Raw genomic sequence first — 27588 nt, forward strand, 5'->3', positions numbered from 1 at the left:
CCCAATACTAATTTCCCCCTACTGTTACTCACACCTTCTTTTCAACTGTCTGAAATGGGCCACTCTTATTACCACTTCAAAAGTATTTTTCCTCCCTTGGTATCCTGCTGTTAATTGATTTGTCTTGTTAGACTGACCTCACACTTGGTAAGGCAACTCACATCTTTTTATGTATTTATACCTGCTCCTGTATTTTCTACTCCATGCATCTGATGAAGTGGGTTCTAGCCCACAAAAGTTTATGCTCAAATAAATGTGTTAGTCTCTAAGGTGCCACAAGGACACCTCATTGTTTATGCTTTATACAAACTCTCTCACCTTTGCTGAGGCATGAATAAGAGATAGGTATCTCTTGCCAGGAGGATTCTCAAGTCATTCAGATGGTGATTGAGTCCAAGTAGATTAAAGGCTTTCGAATAGGCAAACCAGTCAGGACAATGATCAGAGATGCAAGCCTGGAGGCATGGGGCACTCACACAGGAACAAGAACTGTCTAAGGGATCTGGTCCAAACAGTAGAGCAAGCACAGCATAATTTGGCTAGAGCTCAGGGCAATCTTTGTTCTCAAGGCTTTACTCACATGTCTTGATTCCCCTCATGCACTGATCGTGACAGACAACACCCAGCCATGTTATATGTCAACAGACATAGGAGAACAAGGTCTACAGTCCTGCAGAGAGAGGCTCACTTCCTATTGACTGTACAGAGAAGAATATGCAGTCAATTCACTCCCTTCAGTTCTGTGGGAAAATGGAATGTTAATGGCCTTCTGGCTCATCAGGCAAAAGTTGGATCATTCAGAATGTGAACTACACAGAGATGTTCCATTTCCTGGTAAAGAAATTTGGTCTCCTAGCAACAGATGTTTGTTTGCCTACCTGAATGGACAAGATTTCAATGTTCTGCTCTTGCTATGGGATCATAAAGCGAAGGCAACAGGTGCCTTGTTACAAAGATGATCAAAAGGGATTCTTATATGCTTTCACTCCCTTGTCCTCTCCTCACCGTAATGCTACTGAAGACCATTAGTGATGCAGCACTGGTAATTCTGGTAGCCTTATTCAGGCTAAGGAGATCTTAGTTCTTTGATCTCCTTGACATGGTACAAATATCATATCCATTCTGGACAGAAAGCAGATGGTAGATATTACAAAGGCCAATCATGCATCAGAATCCAGACAGTCTGAATGTAGCTGCCTGGTGCTTAATCAGAGCCTCTTAAGTCGAAGAGGTTATTCAGAGAGGTAATAACCACTATTTTAGCTTCCAGAAATAAATCTACTATTTATTATATCTTCTGTGTATTCAAGGGCCAGGTTAAGACTTACCCCTTGGTACCAGGACAAAGCTCTCACCCACTACTACATAGGTGCCACAGATTCTCACATTTCTTCAATATGGACTCAGGCTAGGATTGGCAGTTCAGATTCTCAAAAGTCAAGTTGGTGCTTTGTTTAGCATCCTTAGTGGAGCAGACAAGTATAGAGTTTCATCTTACCCAGATATCCAGTGTTTTTTCTTATGAAAGCATCCTCCTCCTGAAGTGCATAAAGTTCTCTTATGGGATCTTGCCTGGTTTTCCGTGCTAGTAAGGCTCTTTGTTTGAACCACTCCTGAAGGTGCAACATTACGTTCTAAACATTAATGTGGCATTTTTGATAGCAATCATGTCTGTTTCTTCTTCGAGTGCTTGCTCATGTCCATTCCATATTAGGTGTGTGTGCTCGCCACATGCACCAGTGCTGGAAGTTTTTCCTCAGCAGTATCTGTAGGGGACCGACTCTGGCGTCCCCTGGAGTGGCACCCGCATGGTGCGGTATAAGGGGCGCCACCGGCTCCCCCCACCCTCAGTTCCTTCTTGCCACCAGTGACGGTGCCTGAACATCTGCTGCTTTGGCTAGTGTTGTTTAATTCTCTGTTCTTGCAAACTTTGAAAACCTGTAATATAGTTGTATATAGTTAGTAGTTTCTTAGTTATCCTTAGCAGTAGTTCTCAACTCTTCATTAGTTCCGAATGGGACTCAGCTGGGGGACGGGGCATGCCTCGGTCCCCAGGCTTTAAGCCCTGCTATTGCTGCAAAAGGCCAAGCCCTTGCATTGTGAGCTCCCCACGTCTTTGTATGCATTTGTATGGCCCCTACCACAACAGGGCCCTGATTCTGATTGGATCCATCAGTGATGAAAACGATAATGAATGAATAATAAAAAAAAAAAAGAGAGCATTTAGTAGACAGGAAATAGTCAAGACAAAAAATTGTCCATTACTGACATGGGAGAGAGTGGAAATAACATATGCCCCTTAAAATCCAGGAAGGTGCCACAAGTACTCCTGTTCTTTTTGCGGATACAGACTAACACGGCTGCTACTTTAAAATCCAGGATAACTTGAGTGTATGCATAAATAAATAACATGGAAATAACATTATTATCAGCATATTACACTTGAACTTTTACTGTCCATCAATAACTCATCTGAGAATCTGGGTTGTGTTTCAACAAAGCACTTATGAAGATGAATGGCTCCACTGACTTTGGGACTTTGGGGGTTATGCTTAGTGTTTAGCACATGGTAACGTGCTTTGCTGAATTAAGGACTTAATGGATGGAGCTAACCCCTTTATAGAAAGAAAAGAAAACCCTTCTAAGAGATTTTATTTTGAGTTATATCTTCCTAAAAAGTGCCTATCCTAAGCTTATTCCTGTACAGTAACTACACTGCAGTGTTGACCTATAATACCCAATAGAGTAACAGATTTTATAATGCTTATTAATGCATATATTGGGACACATGTACCACATCCCTCCTGTTGAAGTATGATTCTCTGAACAGAGTCGAGGTTTATTGGTAAGATGATGTGAGGAAGTTTCTAAATTAGTAAGCATAACATTAGGGATTTCAATAAGGCAAAGCATTATCAATTTGACTTCCTCCTTTGGGAAATACAGACAACTGGAAAAAAGACTTAAAAATAAATGTTAGTTTACCATTGTATTTATTTTGTTTGGATTATTGTATTGGAGTACAGCACTGAGAGAGGTGGAGGAGGTGCCCTATCAATTGAAATAAATAACTTTTTATGTCTATTTTATTACAGTGTTCCCTGCTCCCAGTTATTGTAAAGAAAATGTTTTACTGTTTGCTTTGGATATTTACTGTGCTTTGCAGAACCTATAAAGCAGGTAGGATGAAACACTTCTGTATTACTAACTTGTGTCTTATTTTAAGAAATCTTTCCAAAGAAAAGGAAAAACTGCTATCTTTTCAAGAGTAACTGAATGGAAAAAGTACATTTAAAACACTAGAATTTCGATTAGGTATGTACTAAATATCTAATTGTATTCAGCTGTATCCCAGTTAATTGGAAATGGTATTTGTGGAGTAGCATAGAGCAACAAATGAAGTAATCACAGATATTGTAGCTGATCTCAATTTACAGTTAGAAAGCAGATAATAAATATAATATCAGTATTTGCTTAATCTCATTATAAACTCACAGAACAAACCACATTAATTAGATAATTCTTTCCCTGTTGCTTAGGGAAGAGGAGGGCATCTGTATCGAAAAGCCATGACAAAGCTTCTCATTGTCAGCCAGTCAGGATGCAGCTTTTTTGGAGAATTTTAAACTAAACAAATGTGAACTAACAGTATTTAATATTTACAGGCAAGATGTGTACAGCCACATATTCCCTATTCAGAGACAAATTTAATAAACCTTAATGTTCATATATTGTTCACAATTTAAAGAGTTGGTATTTGTCATCAGTGCAAAATAGTATTTGAGATTCCAATTTTCCTTTATCCTTAGAACAGGAAATAACAGTGCTAATTTGGCAAAAAATTGAGTCTTTAGTGGCTAAATTGGCAGTTCACGTGCAAATTGTTATGCATCACTTTGCAAAGATTTTAAAGTAATCACAAGACAGGCAACAAGGTCACGTTTAAAAGGATTTTTGTCTCTTTTTGGCTTTGAGTTGCATGCAAGAAATATACAAATTTATTCAGAAGCCAGAACACTCTATGGAAGGGATACAGAATGTATAGATGTACAACTGAACAGTAACCTTTCAGATAGATCACTATGCAACCAGTATTTAAAATCTTTGATTTGGACACTTGTGTAACAAAAGAAGTAAATAGACGATTCAACCTACCTAAATGCATACATGTAGGTTAACATGGCATTAGAGAAAAAGAGCAAAAAGCATGGAAGAGATGAGTTCCTTTGTTGGGGTGCAGAAGTAAAAAGGAATAAAAGATTACCTACATATGAAAGCAGTTTTGGAAGCTTTGCATTTTAGTCACATTAATGTTGTCCTGTACCATGGGGCACAAACACCACTGAAAAGCAAAGGAAATTTGCCTTCTGCAACTTCCCTAACAAACAGGGTGTTTGAGAGGAGAGCTGGGTTAATAGTGTGTAGTATAGAGGGAAATGACACACATTTGGAACAAAATTTGACTATTTCACTGAATGAACTAGATGATGAGCACTTCTTAAAGTGCCAGACCACCACCCTATCTGCATCTTATTTTCATATTCATAGACCAGGTCATTCTAATGAAGGAGAGTTTGTGTGTTTGTGTGTAATGTTTGTTTATAATATCAGCTATGTTAAAAGAACATTATTGAGGTTGCAAAGTCAAGCACTAAAAAGTTAGGAATTGTCAGAATTAAGATTGCCTGTGCATCTTAAATTATTTCTTTCCATATGGAAAATTTGAATCCAAATAGTTAGTTTGGCAAAGTTATAAGCAATTGAAACAGGATATTATAATAGGAAGTATCAGACAACCTTAATAATACACGGTGGTACCAACCCCTCCTATAATGAGAGATGAAACATATGGCAACCTCTAGGGGCAGGATGCACGGCTCAGCTAGCTGTAATACAATGATCACAAATGGTTTTGTTCTGTACCCTTCCCCCTGCTTCCTTTGTCTCTTCAGGTGCAGTGAGTGTCATAGGTAAGGGGGGAGAGAGAAAGAGGGATGCCTTGGTGTGTTTGTCCCTCCTTCGTATAGTTTCAGGCCCCCTCTTGAAAAACATTTCCACTTGAGACACAGGAGCCAAAGAGATTATGTGGATGGATATTCTCTCCTGGTTTTTTCACCTGTTTGAATTTTCTTCATCTTCACTTCCTGCTTGATGACTCTGTTTACTGCTTAAATGCAAATTAAGTAGAGCACCCATTCCTTTGTTTACGACAGACCTGTTTGCCAACTTCCATCTGGGCGGGGCTGTGACATTTGGAACATGTGTTAATAACACCATGCAGGGGAATTTTATAATTTCACGTACAATGTTGCCACACACATTTACTGGGACAATACTGACCAGCAAATTATGGGTTTTGAAATGATACCTTGAAAGGCATGCTTTGCACAAAGATTATTACAATAAGGTGTATGGTGTGAATATAGGGGTGTATTCTGTCACAAACAGTTCTTCAGATTCGTCTCTTAAAAATGGCTCAGGTGGGGAGTCTCCCTCACATCATCTGCAGTGAATACCTGTGCAACGATTTACGGTAATTTATCTTCTCCTCAATGGCCTGGTCTTTCTTGAGTGCTGCTTTAGCATCTCGATTGTTCAGTGGCCCCACTGATTGGCAGACTTCCTGCTTCTGATGTTCTTAAAAAATTTTTTTGCTGTTAGTTTGAGTCATTTACTAGTTGCTCTCCAAATTCTTTTTGGACTGCATAATTATACTTTTACACTTGATTTGCCAGAGTTTGTTCCTTTCTATTTTCTTCAGCAGGATTTGACTTCCAATTTTCATCTCTAATTGCCTCTTTCACTCTGTTTAGCCATGGTGGCATTTTTTTGGTCCTCTTACTATTATTTTTAATTTGGGGTATATATTTAATTTGAGACTCTATAATGGTGTTTTTGAAAAGTTCCCATGCAGTTTTCAGGCATTTCATTCTTGTGACTGTTCCTTTTAATTTCCATTTAACTAGCTTCCTCATTTTTGTGTAGCTCCACTTTCTGAAGTTAAATGCTACTGTGATGGGCTTCTTTGGTATTTTTCCTCCCATAGGGATGTTAAATTTAATTATATATATTACCGAGTGGTTCAGCTATATTCACCTCCTGGACAAGATCCTGTGTTCCACTTGGGCCTAAATCAAGAATTGCCTCTCCCCTTGTGAGTTCCAAGACTAACTACTGCAAGAAGCAGTCATTAATGGTGTCTAGAAACTTTATTTTTTCATGCTGTCCAGAGATGATGGACAGTCAATATGGGGATAGTTGAAATCCCACATTATTACTGAGTTTTCTATTTTTGTAGTTTTTCTAAATCTCCCTGAGCATTTCACAATTACTATTGCCATCTTGATGAGGTAGTCAGTAGTATATTCCTGCTGCTCTACTCTTATTATTCAAGTATGGAATTTCTAGCTGTAGAGATTCTGTGGTACAGTTTGATTCATTTAAGATTTTTACTATATTTGACACTATATGCTTTCTTTCACATATGGTGTCACTCTCTCACCAGCCCAATTTATTCTGTTATTCCTATATATTTTGTACCTTGATATGATGGTGTCCCATTGATTGTCATCATTAGATGAAGTTTCTGTGATGCCTGTTATATCAATATCCTCATTTAATACCAGGCACTCAAGTTCACCCATCTTAGTATTTAGACTATTATTGAGGATGCAGGTGATGTCAGGGCCTATGGGTCTTGAATGCTGGTCCACAGAATACTGAGGTGCTAGTATGTTCCAGCCTGCCACCCAGTGCCCTTGCAATTTTTGCTTTGCACATAATTGAATCCCTAATTGGCAAATAGGATCAGAACAGGGGGATAGGAGATATATTTAAGAGGATTTTCTGGAATCAGACTGTGGACATACTATTTCAACAATGTATTATGTATGGTTCTGTACTTATTGCTACTTTAGTTTGGTGTTTCAAGTTTTTTCTTTCACTTCTGTGTTAGTATGAGAAATTTATTTCACCTTTAATGAATGAATTATCTTAATGCAGGACCTGGGTTGCTGATTGTGGTGACACCTGTTCCTCAAGATCTGGGAATGACATTTGAGTGGAAAAATAGTTTAACTTACAAGGTGCTCCACCTGTTTGAATAAGTTGAAGTAGGATACTGTGTAAATTTGACACCAGAAGTTCTCAAGCTTTACTGTAGTAAGGAATGCATTTTAATGGAGATTATCATGTGAACTGCTTGTTCTCCCATTCAGGATCATCTAATGATCCAGTGGTAACTACAGCAGTTACATACATGCAAAAATAAAACTAATAAAGTATTTAATTTGTAATTTCAGTGTAGATGTTCGGGAGCCTAAGCTCTGGGACCTCACCCCTTGTGGGGTCCCAGAGAGCCCAAACATCTACACTAGAGTTAAACAACCCCTTAGCCCAAGCCCTGCGAGCTTGAGTCAGCTGACCCGGGCCAGCCCTGGGTATTTAATTACAGTGTAGACATACCCATTGTCTGACATTTTTTGTTTTTGTTTTTTAGATAGAAATTCTATGAGAAATGCTTACATTTCTCCTCAGTCTCCTGAAATTGAAAGAGGTTCAACCTTAAAACTTCTTTGCATTCTGGGAAACTATGACATGCCTTACAGAAATGCAAGTCACATTATCTGGAAGTTGAATCAGAATTTGATTGCACAAGAAAACTACAACATTATCAATGAAACTGTTGCTGGTGTAACCATCCATAATTTCACCCATGAAAGTGCACATGTGAAATGCTTAATTAAATATCCAGATAAAGAACAACTTCTGGTTCACACCAAAGTTAAATCTGGCTGTAAGTAGAATTACATGATTTTGAAATTAAATGGTTTTAAAAGATACTAATGTAAATGATACCCTTAATAGTTATAGTGCACAACTTTTAAATGTTTTAAAATTATTAGTCCATTTGTTAGATTGTTGTATTTTTAGGACATCTATGTACAAGCATTTTTTCTATTTTTCTGAAATGACAGAGGAATACCTGCTTCCCTTGCTGATGTGTGTTCATAGTTCTTGACTTCTGTGGGCTTTTGTTCAAGCTCTTAGATGCTAAAGTGTTACATCTAGTCTACCCTACCCTAACAATCTCCAGGGAAGATACTGAGTAAGCTCCTCTTGTCCAGCAAATTATAATTGTCCTATAAGCTGTCTGAAAGTGATGGCCTTTTGCACAAACATGCATTTCAGTCTAAAGCTCCTGTGACTGGGGATGAATTAAGGCAGGATCTACAGATTCTTGCTCAGGACTGAGAGGGGGCCAGTGCTTAATTTGTGCCAGGGCTTGCTGGGGCTGAGCCATAGCACCTTTGGGCTTGCCGTATCAGCTATGAAAGTAAAAAGGTTGCTTGAGCTCTGGCACCTCTTTCAGTACAAATTAAGCACTGGAGGGGGTCAATGCTTCAGTAAAGTTTGGATCCAAGGATAATATGGAGATATACCTATCGCATAGAGCTGGAAGGGACCCCAAAAGGTCATCGAGTCCAGCCCTCTACCTTCACTAGCAGGACCAATTTTGCCCCAGATCCCTAAGTGGCCCCCTCAAGGATTGAACTCACAACCCTGGGTTTAGCAGGCCAATGCTCAAACCACTGAGCTATCCCTCCCCCATCAGTGCAGCAAAGTCCACCACTAGAGAGGAGAGTAGAAGGCAGGAAGTCCAGTGTGCCACAAGCACTTTAACAAAGGAGAGGTCCATTGCTTTTGTTATCTTGAGTGGGAGAGGGCAGCTTTAGTTTGAGGGGTACTTCAGTTGGGTTGTTCCATTGAGACTAGTTCCATCCTACTCAGCTCCCATTCCTCCGTATGGGGAGCCTGGTTTTGGCACAGAAATATCTTTGGAGTCTCATATTATCCTTGATGCCTCCCGACTGTAAAGGTTACAGCGGGTTTCCTTTTTAGGGGAGGGGAATTCTAGCTCTTAGGAGATGGAGGAAATCAGTGGTCTCTTTAGTGTGAGGTGCTGACAAATAATACCGGTAACTCCCCCAACCCTCAAAGTCAAAGGCTCATGCAAGGTCCTTACATCAGTGATATTACTGGATGTGGAGTCAAAGACGCTTAGAAGGAACCAGTAGGAACTCTGTCTTTTCAGAGGCTGGCTGCTTCTCTCTCTGACTACTACACTTTTAAGAAGTTTCCTGCCTTTATTCCAAACAGCTAATTTGGCCTTCAGCCCCAACTCAGTACACGTGTGGGAAGTCTAAGAAGGGAGTTAATTCCCTGCCTTTGCATCATATTATCACTGGTTCTATGGTTTGATTTTGTAATATAATAGAAAACTTGAGGGTGCATCTTATTTACAAGGCAAGTAAGATATATCTATATCTAGAGAGATAATCACAAATATATATCTGAGCAAAATAAACTTTGAGACTGAAGGTCTATGTGTTTATTGGCCCAAGATAAGATTGCTACTGAAAGTACTTTCAAGCCTGCTGTTTTTTATTATGCCAAAATGCTTAGTTATATATTTTTTGAGAATTAATTTGGCTAAAAACATTTGTTTGAGTTCTAAGGGCAGTAGTGAGTCAAAGTAGGGATATGCATATTGTAAATTTACTGAAATTTGCCATGAAGCTAAGCCTTCTGACTGGATGAGATCATACTATTTCTGTACAGTATTCAATTATAAGTTTTTGTCTTAGAGTTTAATTCTCTTTTTTTTAATCTGATTATAGTTCCACCAAGCACACCAGGGAATATTTCCTGCATTTACCATTACAATGTTAAATTTACTTGCAGTTGGATTCCAGGAAAAGAAACGTATCTTACAACAAAATATACTCTTGTTAGAAAGCGGTAAGTATAGGACTTTGGCTATGGTGGATGAAGACTGTCACCTTTTGGTCACCAGTTTAACTCGAGGCCTGTAATGAGAAAAGTTATTCTACTCTGTTATCTTTTTAGTCTCCTCTGTGAAATAAATTAATGCTTTTAATCCACTATTTAATGGGCAGATATCCATATCATAATTTGGCATTGATATCCTTATTTGCAATCTCACCAAAGAAATCAAGAACTGAATGTATATGGAGACCAAACTGACCTTTTCACACTAAATGTTGTGCTTCAAAGTCAGGGTGGAGGCATTTTGGTGGAGTAGTGTGAAGAAACTTTCCTTGTTATTGCATCTATTACTTTGTAGTAATATGTCTTACAGATAAGAATGCTTTGGAATAAGTCATAGAATCATAGAAGATTAGGGTTGGAAGAGACCACAGGAGGTCATATAGTCCAATCCCCTGCTCAAAGCAGTACCAACAAATCTTTAATTTCAAGCCTTGAACTTTTGTGGGCTTACTCATAAGAAGGGTACATTGTAGCACTTTGGAGCATAACTAGTGTAAACCCCACTATTTATTATAAGTATTATAAATTTATTTGTATTTTGTTAGAACACATAGTGTAGTTCTTCATTGTAACTCCAACAGCGTGATGAAGGCTAATATCATTCTTGGGTATATTAACAGGAGTATTGTATGTAAGGCCATGTCTACACTTATGGGTAGATCGTCACTGCTGCGATCAATGTAATGAGTGTCGATTTAGCGGGTCTGGTGAAGACACGCTAAATCGATGCGAGAGCGCTCTCCCATCGATTTGTGTACTCCACCTTCCCGAGAAGAGTAAGGGAAGTTGGTGGGAGAGCATCTCCCGTCGACACAGCGCAGTGTAGACACTGTGGTAAGTCGACCTAAACTACATTGACTTCAGTTATGTTATTTACGTACAGTAACTCCTCACTTAATGTCGTTCCGGTTAACGTTATGTTGCTGATCAATTAGAGAACATGCTCGTTGAAAGTTGTGCAATGCTTCCTTATGACATTGTTTGGCAGCCACCTGCTTTGTCCACTGCTTGCAGGAAGAGCAGCATGTTGGGGCTTGGAACCAGGGTGGACTGGCAGCCCCCCTATCAGCTCCCCGTTCCCCTAAGTTCCCTGTGCGGCAGCCACCCAGCAGGCTATCAGTTGCAGGCAATTCAGCTGTCCCTCCCCCCACTTCCGTGTGCTGCTTCTGCCCTCTGCCTTGGAGCTACTCCTGGGAGCCTCCTGCTTGCTGTGTGGGGGAGCAGGGGGGAAGAAGGGTGCTAATGTCAGCGTATCCCCCCCCCTCCCAGCTCCTGCCCCCACTCTTGTACCTCATCTCCACAGAGCGTGGGGGGGACATGACAGGGTTCAGAATGGAGGGAGCTTGCTGGCAGCAACTGTTGTCTCAACTTGCTGATCTACTAAGAGTGGAGTCAGCGTACTTAAAGGGGCATTGCATCTCTCTCTCTCTCTCTCTCTCTCTCTCTCTCTCTCTCTCACACGGTGTGTGTGTGTGTGTCTCTCACTCTCACACACACATGCGCGGTGTGTGTCTCTAGCTCTCTCTCTCTCTCTCTCTCTCTCTCTCTCTCTCTCTCACACACACACACACACACACACACACACACACACACACACACACACACACACACACACACACGGTGTGTGTCCCTGGCTCTCTCTGCCATTCTGTGTCTCCACTCTCCATTCGTGGTGCCTTGTAGAGTATGAGGCTACATTAACAACAGTGTGTTAACCCTTGAGGGCTCAGCCGAGTGCTAGTTCATCATTTAGCCATAAGGCATTCCCTGGGAAATATCCCACCCTCTGACTCTACCTCCTCAACCAAGCTTCACAATCATCATTGCTGTATACAGTATTAAATTGTTTGTTTAAAACTTATACTCTGTGTGTGTGTGTATAATAGTCTTTTGTCTGGTGAAAAAAATTTCCCTGGAACCTACCCCCCCATTTACATTAATTCTTATGGGGAAGTTGGATTCGCTTAACATCGTTTTGCTTAAAGTTACTGTAACTGAAGTGGTGTAACTTAGGTCGACTTACTGCGGTAGTGTAGACCAGCCCTAAGATACTGGAGATAATTGTTTTGCTGTAATTGGTACTGTGTATTGTATCCAGTGTTGGGTCCCACACTTTAAGAAAGATATGGACAAGTTGGAGAGAATCCAGAGAAGAGCAACAAAAATGATAAAAGATTTAGAAACCCTGACCTATCAGGAAAAGTTAAAAAAACTGGGTTTGTTTAGTTGTGAGACAAGAAGACTGAGGGGGCACCTGAGAACAGTCTTCAAATATGATAAGAGGTGTTATAAAGAGGATGGTGATCAGTTGTTCTCCATGTCCACTTAAGGTAGGATAAGAAGTAATCAGTTTAATCTGTAGCAAGGGAGATTTTGGTTAGATAGTAGGAAAAACTCTGACTATAAGGGTAGTTATGAACTGGAATAAGCTTCCAAAGGAGGTTGTGGAACCCCTGTCATCAGAGGTTTTTAAGAACAGATTAGACCAGTGATACTCAAACTTTTGTACTGGTGACCCCTTTCACACAGCAAGTCTCTGAGTGCGACCCCCCCTTATAAATTAAAAACACTTTTAAATATATTTAACACCATTATAAATGCTGGAGGCAATGCGGGGTTTGGGGTGGAGGCTGACAGCTCGCGACCCCCAACATAATAACCTCACGACCCCCTGAGGGGTCCTGACCCCCAGTTTGAGAACCCCTGGGTTAGATAAACAGCTATCAGGGATGGCCTAGGTATACTTGGTCCTGCCTCAGTGTAGGGGACTGGACTAAGTGAAGTCTTGGGGTCCCTTCCAGCCCTACACTTCTATGATTCTATGTCTAAAATGGGTCTTGATACCCTGGTCTAGTCTGGTCCAGTAATTAAGTAATTTTAATTGGTCTTCTAGTAAGCCTCCTGAGACAGTATGTTGTTATGAATTGTAAGTTGGTTACGACTGAGGGTATTGAACATGAAGATGATTAACATATTTTAAATAATGAAAAACGCGGTGACTTTTAGAAAATATAGATATACAGAAGACACACAACAGAATGGATGGAAAAACTTCTTTGGTAAAGTAATCCATAAACTTCTTTGGTAAAGTAATCCATTAACTTCTGCAATAAATTCTGCAGAAGAATTAGGAAAGTACCTTTATAAAATGTTTCCTATTATGGCTGTCAAGATTAAATTATCTAGAGAGAAAATATACACTTGGTTCAAAATGAATTTTAATGAAGAGCTGTTGAAGATAGCCTCTAAATATTTTTTTTCTGTATTTTAGAATGATTTTAAGTGTTTTCCTCTTTCTGCTCTTTGTTTTTGGTAATAGACCCATTTTTATGACGACAAATTGTGATGATATTTGCCAAACAAATCAGAGTATATGCTATTCATTTTATCCAGTCACTGATCGAAACTATGGTAATGTGAGAGAGGAAGATGCTTTAGTTGAAGACAAATTGGATTTTCATTCTATGCAAGATATAAAATCAGGTAATTTGATGTACATATCATATTTGATGACCATAGAGTAGATTCATTAAGTTATTAATATCTTCATTTCCTGGATATTCCTAGACAAAAACTACATGAAGATGGAGCTTGTGTTGAAAGTACATATTTGATAAGCTCCTTAAGGGCAAAAAATAAAAATAAAAATACTGGGATGTTGTTATTAACCCCAAACCAAGTATTACTAATGCAGGAAATTCACAGTTAAGGTTACAGTTAAAAGGAACCCACACAGGATAAGATAAGAATAGAGCTGGTTGGAAAAACTTTGACTGAACCATTTTCTGTTGGAATATGTAGTTTGGTTGAAATTGAAATGCTTTGCAAAATCATGTCTGTTTTTGTCAACATTTGGTTAGGGAGAAAAATTAGGAAAAGTTCTGACAATATTGAAACATCACATTTCAACATTTTTGGAAGAAAACATTTTGGTTTTTCATTTTGAAATGACTGTTTTGAATTTTTTTAAATTTTGTATTGTATGTTATATAAAAATCAAAAGAAAACAATTAATTTTTGTCAAAATGAAATGTTTGTCAATCTGAAATTATTTTTGTTTCCAGAATTTTCTTTTGCAAAGAATTTTGAAATTTTCAGGTTTTGTTCCAATTCAGAATGAAACCAAAGTTTAAAATCTCAAAATCTTTTGTGAAATGGAAATTCCATCCTCCGCTGAGCTCTAGTGAGAAATACTCAGTAAGGCACTTCTTGCAAACACTGTGTCCATATATTAATCGTTGTGTTAAAAGTAATCCATACCCGTTGTGTTTTGACTGGGTAATTTAATGTGCAGTTCTATTTTGTTGATAGAATAATGTATATTATAAGTGTACGCACATCCTGACTATCAGTGGGAGCTGTTGGTGCCCACTACCTCTGAAAATCTGCCCACCATCTTTTTAAAGATCACCGCAAGACAAAATTTGCTATTTAAGACTGGAACTACTTTTTTACCCCCTTCCCCCCCCCCCCCCCCCAAGGCCACCCCCTCACCTTACATGTGCATCTTCTCCAGGGTCCAGGCACCTAATTAGTGGAGCCATGCCTGCGCGGCTCCACTAATTAGGTGGGTGGCCCTTCATTTTCTCATGTGCAGCCACCCAGGCGCGCACCTTAGAGAGACCTATCCGCGAACCACCTGAATGGAGCTCGCGGACCACTGGTGGTCCGCGGAACACAGTTTGAGAACCTCTGATCTAGAATACAAAAGTATATCAAGATCCAATGGCTGGAAGTTGAAGCTAGATAATTTCAGACTAGAAATAAAGTGTAAATTGTAACAATGAGGGTGTAATTAACTATTAGAACAATTTACCAAAGATTGTGGTGGATTCTCCATCACTTGCAATTTTTAGATCAAGATTGGATGTTTTTCTAAAAGATATGCTCTAGTTCAAATAGGAATTAATTCAGGGATGTCCTATGGCCTCTGTTAGGCAGGCGGTTAAACTTGATGATCACAATGGTCCCTTCTGAATTTATAATTCATGAGTGAAAATATGTAACTGTATGTGTCACTTGGCAGACATAGAAACTAAATTTCTTTAGTCTTGGATCATAATTCTGCACCCCATTACCCTTCTCCTTTTCTGCCACTCCACATAGCATATATATGAAATTGCAACTTCAAAAAAATTTACTGGCTATTTTTGGAGAAAAGAATAGTTATACTTTGCTTTTACACAGTTAATAAGTTATAATATTGCACTGTCAAAGTTAGTATGAAAGACACTTTTTCATATACACCTCTACCCCGATATAACACGAATTCGGATATAACGTGGTAAAGCAGCACTCCAGGGGGGCGGGGCTGCGCACTCCGGTGGATCAAAGCAAGTTCAATAAAACGCGGTAAGATTTTTTGGCTCCCGAGGACAGCGTTATATCGAGGTAGAGATGTACTACAGAACTACTTTTATCATGCTTATGTTTATTACTCTGTCATTGACACTCACAAAAAAGAAAAAGACAGCTGTGGAGTAGACTTCCCAGAACAAACATTACCTTTCCATTTCAAACTGATGTTTTATATTCCTTCTGTCTTTGTGAATTACACAATAACAGGTGGTTCTTCGAGTGATTGCTCATATCAATTCCAATTAGGTGTGTGCACGCCGCATGCACAGTCGTCGGAAAGTTTTTCCCCTAGCAGCACCCTTCAGGTTGGCTGTGGAGCCTCCTGGAGTGGTGTCTTCATGGCACTCAATATATGACCCTGCCGACCCAGCACCTCCTCAGTTCCTTCTTACTGCCAGTGACGGTCATTGGAACTGTGGCATCTTGCTTTGCAAGCTCTCCACATTTCCCAAGCTTCTATTCGGACTGTTTGTATTTTGTAGTTGTTTAGTTCTTGTAGCTCTAGTTAGTAGTTAGTTAGCTGTTGGGCTGGGGGGTTGACCCTCCACCCCAACTCTGTTCTCCTTGGGGGACTTACATGCCTAAGTCCCAGGGGCTCAAGCCCTGCAAGTCTTGCAACAAGCCCGTGCCAACAGGCGACCTCCACGACGCTTGCTTAAAGTGTCTGGGGGAAGCACACCAACTGGACAAGTGCAGGATTTGTAAAGGGTTTCGCCACAGAACAAAAAAGGAGTGAGACTTTTGCCTCAAGCAGCTCCTTATGGAGGCAGCACTCAGACTGCAACCTTCATTGGTGTGGCAAGACCCGGAACCGAGCTCATCGGTGTGGAGCGCCCCGGCGGCATTGGTAGAAGCAGCACCATGGAAGGACGCTGTGAGAAACCCGTAGCACCGCCACTCCTGGGCGCCGAAACTGGAGGGATCGACCCGGCACCGGTCCCATTTCCCCATGCAGAAGCAGCACCAGCAGCAGGGGAGGCGTGCATCTCTGACTCAGAGACCCACCCCTTTGGAGCTGGCCAATGGGGCACGTCCCAGAGAGGAGTACCCAGGGCCAAAGACTTCGGCCCCGCAAGGGGGACCATCAAGTCCAGTGCCATTGGACTCCCCGATCCAGGTCATTAAGGAGGTGGAATTGCCATCCACCCCGGACACTTTTGAGGCCGTGAGGGACCTCATTGACATGACTGCACCCCGGTCCTTCGAGCCAAGCCTCAGATACTGCAACGTGTGGCACCGTCTCAAGGCAAACCGATGATGCTCCATCCCTCAGCACTGCCACTCGGTGTCGCGGCACCGGTCGCACTCGCGGCACTGCTCCAGGTTGCGCCGGTGCTCCCAATCGCAACGCTGATCCTCACGCTGATCCCCGTCGTGCAGCAGGTCCTGCTCCTGGCACCGGTCAGCGTCCTCGCACAGATCCTGATCTTGGCGCCACTCCCCAGCCTCGTGGTGCCACTCCCCAGTCCAGCTCTGCTCGGCACCGCCTTGGCCATCGTGGTCCCGGTCCCCATCTTCAGACTTGGAGATGGGGTCTAGATAGTCAGAGCGGGGCCGGCACCGGTCGGGCCATGGAAGAGGGTGTGGAGAGGAAGTATTTCATCCCATCTGAGGGGTACGAATACCTTTTCACACACCCGCAGCTTTGCTCATTTGTAATGGCTGCAGTAAATGAAAAGGAGAGGCAGGGACAATAAGCCCCAGCGCCTAAGTCCAAGGACGCCAAGTGCCTAGATTTATTTGGGCGCAAAGTATATTCTATGGGGGGGTTGCAACTCAGGATTGCCAACCAGCAGGCAATTCTGAGTAGATACCGCTTCAACTCCTGGAACTCGATGCTCAAGTTTAAGGAGCTGGTGCCAACAGAATCTAGGGAGGAGTTTGGAGCGATAGTGGAGGAGGGCAAGGCGGTGGCACGGACCTCTTTACAGGCCTCGTTGGATGCTGTGGAATCAGTGCATACCTTGTCCTCGGGTATCGCCATGAGGCATAGCTCATGGCTGCAGGCCTCGGGACTCCTGCCCGAGGTTCAACAGACCATGTGGGACCTGCCTTTTGATGGGGACAGATCTGTTTGTGGAGTAGACTGATTCTAGGCTGCTTAGCCTAAAGGATTCCAGGGCTACCATGAAATCCTTGCGTATGCACACCCCGGCAACCCAACGTAAACATTTCAAGCTGCAGCAGCAGCAGTGCTTCTACCCTCCTCGGCTGAGGCAGGAATTTTATAGGAGAAGGGGCAGGAATGGCAGACAAAAGCCTTCAACACCCCCGCCTGGGCAGAGCCAGGTCCCGACTAACCCATTGTTGGGTTCAAAGCAGGCTTTTTGAAGGTGCGCCCGAGGATGGCGCACCAGCCTCAATTCCGGATCCTTCCCTGTCTTTCTTGAATCATCTGTCCCACTTCTACCGTGCTTGGTCCCGAATAACTTCGGACTGCTGGGTTCTCCATACGGTAGAAGTGAGATACTCTCTCCAATTCTGCTCCTACCCTCCCTCCCACCCCCTTCACCATCCCTCTTCGGGGACCCTTCTCATGAGCAACTCCTTATCCAGGAGTTGTGGGCGCTTCTCGCCAGGGTAGCGGTGGAGGTGGTTCCTCAGGAGCTCAAGGACAAGGGATTCTACTCCCGATACTTCCTAATCCACTCAACAAGTTCATGGTAAAGTTGTAGTTTCACATGGTCTCCCGGGGCACCATTATTCCCTCTCTGGATCTGGGAGACTGGTATGCTGCCCTCGACATAAGACACATACTTCCATGTAGCTATTCGGCCTGTACGCAGGTGATTCCTACACTTTGTAGTTGACCACAAACATTATCAATTCACGGCCCTTCCATTCAGCCTCTCAGCAGCCCCCAAGTGTATGTGGGTAGTGGCTGCTTTCCTCCATTGGAGGCAGGTGCAGTTATACCTCTACCTCGATGACTGGACGCTCAGAGGCCACACCGGGGGCAGGTGGAGTCTCAAGTCTGATTGGTCAGATCCACATTCGAGAGACTGTGTCTGCTCCTCAACCTTGGCACCGACCCAAAGAATATAATTAATCGGGGTGGTGTTAGACTTGGTTCAGGCAAGAGCATTTTGCCAGAATCCCAATTTCAAGCCATGACGGACATCATTCAAGGCCTCAGGCAATACCCGACCACTGCAGCAAAGGGATGCCTGAGTCTCCTCGGCCACATGGCAGCCTGCACTTACATGACCCAGCATGCCAGACTGAGGCTTAGGCCTTTACAGGCGTGGCTCGCTTCAGCCTATCGCCCAGGATGCGACAGCCTGAATTTAGTGGTCCTGGTACTGGGGCAGGTGCTCGAGTCCCTTCAATGGTGGCTCGATGCTCGGGCAGTATGCAAGGGAGTCCCCTTCAAAAGCCCTCAGCCTTCCTTGTCCCTAGTAACAGACGAGTCAGCTCTGGGACGGGATGTGCATTTGGGATATCTCCAAACGCAGGGCCTTTGGTCGCAGGATGAGCTCTCCCTTCATATCAACATCAAGGAGCTGAGGTCTAGCATGCTAGTCACACAGCCCGTTCAGGCCCGACTACAAGGTCAGTGCATAGCAGTTCTGACAGACAACACACTGCCATGTTTCACATCAACAAGCAGGGTGGAGCCCGGTCCTCTCCCCTGTGTCGGGAAGCCCTCTGGTTGTGGGAGTTCTGCATAGCCCACTCCATTCACCTGGAAGCATCCTATCTACCAGGAGTTCAGAACATATTGGCAGACCACCTCAGCAGGTCCTTCCGCAATCACGAGAGGTCCATCTGGCCGGATGTCATACACCTCATTTTCCGAAGGTGGGGGTTTCCCAGGTTGATCTGTTGGCCACCCGGAGCAACAGAAAGCGCCCAATGTTCCGCTCCTTCCAGAGATGCAGCCCAGGCTCAATCACAGACGCATTCCTGCTACCTTGGGGAGGCCACCTGCTCTATGCCTTTCCCCCGTTCCCTCTCGTGCACAAGGTCCTACTCAAGGACTGCTGGGACGGGGCAGAGATAATTCTGGTAGCACCAGCGTGGCCTCGATAACATTGGTACACCACGCGCCTGGAACTGTCAGCGGACTCTCCGGTCACGTTGCCTCTCCTCCCCGACCTGTTCACTCAGGACCACGGTCGCCTTCATCACCTTGACCTGCAATCCCTCCACCTCATGGCTTGGAAGCTTCATGGCTGAACCCCATGGAGCTTCTGTGCTCAGAAACAAGTAAGGGAGGGCCTACTCAGCAGCAGGAAGCCCTCCACTAGAGCCACTTATCTGGCAAAGTGGAAAAGATTTACCTGTTGGTGCGACTAGCGTCGTACACCCCCTTGTCAGGCACCTGTACCTCTCATCTTAGAGTACCTTCTGCACCTGAAACAGCAAGGCCTGGTAGAGTCCTCCATAAAGGTACACCTCGCTACTACCTCGGCCTTCCACCCGGGAGCATCTGGATGCTCCGTCTTCACCAACCATATGGCTGGTCAATTCCTCAAGAGTCTGGAATGCCTACATCCCCAGATCAGACAGCCTGTCCCCATGTGGGACCTTAACCTGGTCCTCTCCAGGCTAATGGGGGCCCCAATTTGAACCACTGGTGACTCGCTCCCTTCTCTATCTGTCATGGAACGTATCCTTTCTGGTCGCCATTACATCAGCAAGGAGGGTGTCTGAGTTAAAGGCACTTACCTCAGACCTACCTTGTACGGTTTTCCACAGGGATAAGGTGCAACTCAGACCTCACCCAGCCTTTCTTCCTAAGGTTGTGTCACACTTCCACACTAGTCAGGACATTTTCCTGCCTGTTTTTTATTCTAAGCCTCATGCCAGTAGCCATGAGCAGAGGCTGCACTCCCTGTATGTTCAGCGAGCACTAGCTTTTTACATCGAGCGCACTAAGCCATTCAGGAAGTCAAACCAGTTGTTCATAGCGGTGGCAGACCAGATGAAAAGACTCCCGGTCTCATCTCAAAGAATATCTTCCTGGATCACATCATGCATCCGCATGTGCTAAGAGCTGGCCAGAATACCAGCCCCGGCTCTTCCGGCACACTCCACGAGGGCTCAGGCCTCATCAGCGGTGTTCCTGGCCTACGTCCCAGTACAAGAAATCTGCAGGGCAGCAACTTGGTCCTCGGTACATAAGTTCACCTCTCATTACGCCATTGTCCAGCACACCAGAGATGATGCAGCTTTCGGCAGAGTGGAGCTCCAATCAGTGATTCCATAACTCCGACCCCACCACCTAGGTAAAGCTTGGGAGTCACCTAATTGGAGCAATCACTCGAAGAAGAAAAAACGGTTACTCACCTTCTTGTAACTGTTGTTCTTCGAGAGGTGTTGCTCATATCTATTCCAAACCCGCCCACCTTCCCCTCTGTCGGAGTAACTGGCAAGAAGGAACTGAGGAGGCACCGGGTCAGCAGGGTCATATATTGAGTGCCACGAAGGCGCCACTACAGGGGGCTCCACAGCCGACCCAATGGGTGCTGCTAGGGGAAAAATTTTCTGACGACTGTGTACGCGGTGCGCATGCACCTAATTGGAATGGATATGAGCAACGCATCTCGAAGAACAACAGTTATGAGAAAGTGAGTAACCATTTTTTTCTTTTCCCCACTATTGGAGAACTGGCTAAGCCACAATATCCAAATCCGAAATTGACCCTGTTTGTTTAACGCTTTAGACTGAAGTTAGATGCAGAGTAGATGCAGTTTACATTGCATCATTGGTTAGTATTTTTATACCAGGTTTGGGCAGAGATTGTTTTTTATCTTGATAGTTTTCATTCACTACATAACGAAGAGTTTTCCTAGGTAAATGTTCTGCTGATTCAACTAAAGAAGGAAATCCATTAGCGTAAGACAAGAAAAGCCATTGCGGAAGTTATCTTCAGAAGTTTAGAAGTACTAAAAGAAAAAATTAAATGTACTGTAACAACATGCTATTTTCCTGAAGATCAATTCTTTTTTTTTATCTCATTTTACATTCTCTGCAGACAATATAAAAAATGTTACCTGCATTTATTTTTATGATGGCTGTTGTGTTCGCAGATGGACTGCAAGAAAAGTTACCTATCTTAAAAAAACAAAATACGCTCAGGTTAATATTCTGTAAGTATCGAATACCTTTCTCATAAGAAAGTTTTGGAATGATTGAAGTATAAACTAACTGTACATATTTAATTTGCAGTAACAGTACTTGGCATTAATACATACTTTACATTTTCAGACTGCTGTAAAACATTAACTAATTAACCCTTAACACACCTGGGAGGTAGACTGAGAAGTATTATCCTCATTATAAAATGGGCAAACACGCAGAAGGATAAAATGGCTTGACAAGAACACACATTGAATCAATGGCAAAGCTAAATTTGGAATTCAGAACTATCTAGTTCTTAGCACTTTGCACAGCTAATGAAGCAGTGCTGCCTATTGTTCCTCTGCAGTCTTTCATATGTCTTTATGCATTTCTTTAGTCTTACCAGTTTGCTGGTATTCATTATGCAATATATTTCCATGCCCTAACCCTATCTGTTTAAACTGGAGTTGAGGTTGCTGAGAAATGAACACAACATACCCAATGTAAATGCAGATTTGGGTAGAATGATGAAAGAACAAAACAGCTGACATCAAGGATAAATGCAGTACAAATATAAATCTCCTAGTAGTCAGTTTTATACTTGCTTTGGTAAATCTACAACTATGTTTTATGTTAGATAAATACAAATGGTTGGAAATTAAATACAATAGACTTAATTCTGCCTTCAGATATGCACATATAACTTCTTTTGGCTTCAATGGTATTTCATTGGTGTAGCAAAGGTCAGTTTATGCTGTTAATATTGAGGTCTCTAGTAATCAAAAAGTTTGAGATTAAGAGAAAAACAGAAGAATGGGTAGGATCACTACTAAATAAGTAAAGAAACCACTTTATAGAGGACGTGGAAGTAACAGACACTGACAGCAGCTATTATATATATTTGGAATGAGAAGTACAGAGTTGACAGTGAGTGTCTGGAGAATTCTGTTGAAAGGATTGATGACAGAGTAGTGAAACAGTTCCTAGATAAATTTAATGAAATAGCAGAAGTGGATGGTATAAGTGTAAAGAATTAGCAGAGAAAACTGAGAAACCACTGGAGATAATTTTTAACAAGAAGAAAGGTTATGTCATAGTTTCAGAGCAATTGCACCATTATTCCCCCACTGTGGTCCACCAAGGACACCTGCTTTAGGTTTCTGGCTTCCAGCCATCACCTCTCTAGAGCGGAGACCTTCATCTCAGTCCCTCCTTATTGGGCAATCTTTAAAGCTGCACAGTTCCCTTCCTAAGCTGTGATATCCCCAGCAAGCCAGACTGCCTAAAAGGTTAGCATCTGCACTTTGCTATCTCTCCATAGTTTTCTCTCCAGTGTATTGCTTGCAGTTATAAATTAAAATAATCTACAAAAGCAAGCACGTTTATTCTTAAGGTGAAAGTATTACAGAGAAAACATGAAAAACAATAAATAACCTGTATGCATACTAAAAAGCTTACCAAAGGTCACCCCTAACTCCAACTTCAAGCTCTGGTAGATGTCCGTCCTTCAAAACCCACAGCTGGGTTCTCCCTGTGGTTATAAGTTCATAGCTGTCTGCCCCCTGGGCAGTTCAGCCAATTCTTTATACAGCTACAGCCTTTAATTTCCAGTCTCTGTGAAGAAATAATCAGCAGCCCATCACCATCTCCTCAGGGTGTAGCTCCAAAAGGCTGGGTTTTTGAATAACCAGAGATTAGGAATTTGCATTAACCTCTCTCTAAGTATTCCCCTGGAAATCCACCGAACACTTGTTTCCCAAAAGCCCATTTTTGCCTGGCTTTTAAGCTCCCAGGCCTCACATCTATCACATCTCCGCCCTAGAGAAGTCACACGCAATCCTGGCCCCCAGTAATACATACACAATTCATTTAATACAGTGTACTCCAAAGATACTTAAACTTAATTCAATACGGTCTCCCAAGGATGTGGCAGGACGTTGCCATCTCTGTCACTAATTATATTACATAGGATTTCAGGTCAGTAAATAGTCCTTAAAATCAGAAAAAAATTGCAGGAAATTGCTGACAAGCCTAATTTCAGTATTAGCTGCAATACTTAAGCAGATAACAGGGGGATCTTACTGTAAGTAAAAAGAAGGAAAAAATTATTGGTCAATACTAGGCACATCTTCAGCGTACCTTTCTGCCAACCCAGGTGTAGTGGGTATAATTCCTCCTACCTGCAGATGGACAGGAAAAAAAGCAAAAGTCTCCTGCTGGTGTTACCCTGGATTTCAGGGGTGTGTGTACCCCAAAATATAATTAAGCCAATTGCAACTATATTATGTGCATTCAGCCATCATGAATTAATAAAATAGAACACCACATAGTTAAGGGTTAATTAGAAAGCAGGCTTTTAGTTGCAAGGTCAAAACTAACTGGCAGTTTCTGCTAAGCAGAATGGGAAGAGGGGAAAGAACAGTAAACAAGTAAGACTGAAAATCTTGGTGATTGGAAGACCTTGAGTCTTGGCTCCTCTGATATTAAAAGTTTATTGAAAGTTTAAAAAAATGATGACTTAGTAGAGATCATTATGACCTGTGTGTTTTGTAAAAATTAGTTTTAAAAGATTAGCTAATACAGTGTACTTTGGAGCAATCCTCTGAAGCCATATTGAGAGACATTTTTCCTGACACCTTATCGCCCCGGCGGGTAAGCAACTGCCACTGCGTACCTGCTGTTAATTACTCAATGCCGATCCAGAGTTTAGGGTTTGTATAGAGTAGGGATTGGCAACCTTTGGCATGCGGCTCGCCAGGGTAAGCCCCCTGGTGGGCCGGGCTGGTTTTTTTACTTGTCACGTCCGCAGGTTTGGCGCGGGCCAAGGGATGTGCTGGCCACCGCTTCCCGCGGCAAACCACAGCCAGTGGGAGCCGCGATTGGCCGAACCTGCGGATGCGGCAGGTAAACAAACTGGCCCGGCCCGCCAGGGTGCTTACCCTGGCAGGCCGTGTGGCAAAGGTTGCCGATCCCTGCTATAGAGGGACACCAATCTTACCTGATAACCTGCTTTCTCTAAGCAGTCCTGACATTTCACCCTTTCTCTTGTATTTGCAGCCTTGACATCGAATTCAGCTTTTGTGTTGATAGATTTGGGATTTTTTTTCTCTGAAAATTTTAATGTAATGAAAACATATAATAAGCAGGGTTGGTAGCAACACCTGTTATAAAGGTTGTCCAACACTTCACATAATACCCTAGTTTCAGTTGCTCCTAACTTTGACAAACTTTAACCATTCGGGCTGAAATTTTCTGTTAGTTGTCTGCCTTGGGCTGATTATTATTTTTTTTTTATGAAAAATTTCAACGAAAACATTTCAGCCGTTTCTGAAAACTAGGTTAGGAAAAAATAAATTTGTTTTGCAATGTTAAAAAAATTCTAGTGACCTTTCCTTTGGGATTCTCTAGTGTCCCCATGCTTTGGGCAGGGACTCAAAATTTGGCAGAAGGGATGACCATTGTGTCAGAGATGTAACTTTTTGCTGTTCCTGTGAAAATCTGCCAAATGTGGCCAAATTATAAGAATTTGAAAAATCTCAGTTTACACAGTCTCAATAGGCATGTTAGAGGTTAGCAGCTAAAATCTTTGAATATTCCATCCTCACCAAGTATGTTCCATCCCCTCACAGCCCCTGGTGCTGACCAGACTGCACATGCACCATCCCCACAGGGTAACTAAGCATGTTTCACCAGCTCACTTGTTACTGGGCTTAGGGTTGCCAACTTTCTAATAGCAGAAAACTGAACACGCTTGCCCCGCCCCCGCCCCTTCTCTGAGGCCCTGCCTGCACTCACTCCCCTCCATCACTTGCTCTCCCCTACCCTCGGGCTGGGGAAGGGGTTGGGATGCAGGAGGGGGTGAGGGCTCTGGCTGGGGGTGCGGGCTCTGGAGTGGGGCTAGGGATGAGGAGTTTCGGGTATGGGAGGGGGCTCTGGGCTGGGGCAGGGGGTTGGGGTGTGGGAGGGGTGAGGGCTCTGGCTGGGGGTTCAGGCTTCTGGCTGTGAGTGGGGCCGAGGGGTTTGGAGTGTGGGAGGGGACTCTGGCCTGAGGCAGGGGGTTGGGGTGTGGCGGGGGTATGGGTTCTGGGCTGGGGGTACAGGCTCTGGGGTGGGGCCAGGAATGAGGGGTTCAGGATGCAGGAGGGGGCTGGGGCAGGGGTTTGGGGTATGGGAGGGGGTGTGGGCCCAGGGAGGGAGTTTGGGGGCAGAAGGGGGCTCAGGGCTGGGGCAAGGGGTTGGGGTGTGGGAGAGGGTGCAGGGTGCAGGCTCTGGGAGGGAGTTTGGGTTTGAGAGGGAGTTCAAGGTTAGGGTTGGGGTCAGGGGTGTGGGCTCCAGGCGGCGCTTACCTCCGGCAGCTCCCAGGAAGTGATGACATGTTCTTCCGGATCTTAGGTGGAGGGGTGGCCAGGGGGCTCTGCGCCCCCCGCCCCGCCTACAGGCACCTCCCCCACAGCTCCCATTGGCCTAACTGGGCTGTGCCTGTGTTACCCTCACACAGTGATGCAACCTTCTTCAGCCCAGGAGTGCAAAGCTGGACATGTAGTTGCTACTCCTGTCCACTCTGGGCCAAGGTGGGACTGGACACCATAATGAAGGGCAGTGAGCCTTTCTCTTCTGTGCTCTCAGTGACTCCCTTGCTGGTACCCAGGCAGCATGGAGGAGGAAACCACTTCACTTAAATGCAGAGGGGACAAGAGCTGACCTGGTGGGAGGGAAAGGAGTAGATTAGGACAAGGAGCCTGGTCTGGTCAGAAGAAACTGGTGGAGGTGGTGGGGAAGAATGGTACTGGCTGGGCAAGGAGACTGGGAGAGAGGAAGTGGGTAGATTGAGAGGCATTGTAGTTGATGAAGAATTTTGTTTATAGTCAGATGAAATGAAACAGGTTTTGTTAGTCTCTCATCACATACTATCTATGAGGAAAGTGTGTGCTGAAATGGAACAAACTCTTTCAAAAAGTCTCTCTCTTTCCTTCTCTCATGGTATATCTTGTCACTGGTACAGCCGGGCTTGTCTTTTTCCATATTTGAAATGTATGTGGCAGTTCATTGCTTCTTGCCTTTTTCTTGTGGAGAATGCTTCTGTGTTCATGCATCCTGCTATGAAATGCTTTTCAAGAAGGGTGCTGCATGTGTACATCTATCTGTAATACTCCTGCTTAGGATTTTAACCCGGTACTAACTAGGCTCATGGATTCCCCATTAAATTGATTGTTCTGTTCACTGCTGCTCCTTGAACGTTGCTGTTTTCACTGCAGTTACATCTGTTTGGCTCTGTGCTGGCTGCACATATGCCTCCTTAACAGTTAACAGCCTTTAAATGGTTCTAAGGGCTGGTCCACACTACCCGCCTGATTCGGCGGGTAGAGATCGATCTTCTGGGATCGATTTATCGCGTCTCATCTGGACGCGATAGATCGATCCCAGAAGCGCTCCACCGTCGACTGCGGAACTCCTGCTCGCCGAGAGGAGGAAGCGCTGTCGACGGGGGAGCCTGCCTGTGCCGCGTGGACCCGAAGTAAGTAAATTTAGTTCAATCTAGGAAACGTCGACTTCAGCTACGCTATTCTCGTAGCTGAAGTTGCGTTTCCTAGATCGATCCCCCGCCCCAGTGTGGACCTGCCCTAAGACTTGAACAGAATCCTACAGTATGGATTTGCAGGGGCAATACATTGTGGGAATGGCATTTATTGGTAGCTAAGCTTCCTTTAAGAGAATTTCACTAGAAGAACATAGCTTGTTGTTTGGAATTTATTGAATATTTGTTTTAAACTATAATTGCTAATTGAATCTAACATTTTATGAAATGTTGTAGCGGTGTTGGTCCCAGGATATTAGAGAGACAAGGTGGGTGAGGTAATATTTTTGTTGGACCAACTTCTGTTGGCAAGAGAGACAAACTTTTGAGCTTACACAAAGTGCTTCTTCAGGTCTCGAAAGCATGTCTCTCTCACAAACGGAAGTTGGTCCAATATAAAATATTACCTCACCCACCTTGTCTCTCTAATTAAAACTAAGCCCATTAACTCTTTTAGTTGTCCTTGATTTAAGAAAGGGTTGCAAATTAAATTTTCTTTGGTTTTTGTAATAACAGGGATCAAAATTTGAAGGATGCAATTCAAGAGGATACCTGTCAAAGCAACAATGGATCATGTTCGTTTTTCCCCCCAGATATTCCATTTGCTGAAGACTATTGTTGTCAGGTGAAAGCTGAAAATGTCTTGGGTGTAGGCATATCTGATTGCGTTCCTATAAATATGAATAAAATAGGTAACTTCTTTTGTAAAATACTTAAAGATAAAATACTACATAACG

The 27588-nt window shown here is 43.3% G+C and overlaps 1 protein-coding gene across 1 annotated transcript in view; it reads left to right on the top strand.

The window, feature by feature from the left end:
• The first annotated feature begins 3125 nt into the window (after positions 1 to 3125).
• Positions 3126 to 27588, top strand: part of IL31RA (interleukin 31 receptor A) — a 61362-nt gene continuing 36899 nt past the window's right edge. The window contains exons 1-6 of the mRNA XM_065406671.1: positions 3126 to 3180; positions 7499 to 7795; positions 9681 to 9801; positions 13172 to 13335; positions 21191 to 21305; positions 27368 to 27543. Coding sequence (XP_065262743.1) covers positions 3126 to 3180; positions 7499 to 7795; positions 9681 to 9801; positions 13172 to 13335; positions 21191 to 21305; positions 27368 to 27543 — 928 coding nt within the window. The remainder of the gene's footprint in view (positions 3181 to 7498; positions 7796 to 9680; positions 9802 to 13171; positions 13336 to 21190; positions 21306 to 27367; positions 27544 to 27588) is intronic.

The sequence above is a fragment of the Emys orbicularis genome, chromosome 6, assembly GCF_028017835.1.
Source record: "Emys orbicularis isolate rEmyOrb1 chromosome 6, rEmyOrb1.hap1, whole genome shotgun sequence".
Taxonomy (NCBI): domain Eukaryota; kingdom Metazoa; phylum Chordata; order Testudines; family Emydidae; genus Emys; species Emys orbicularis.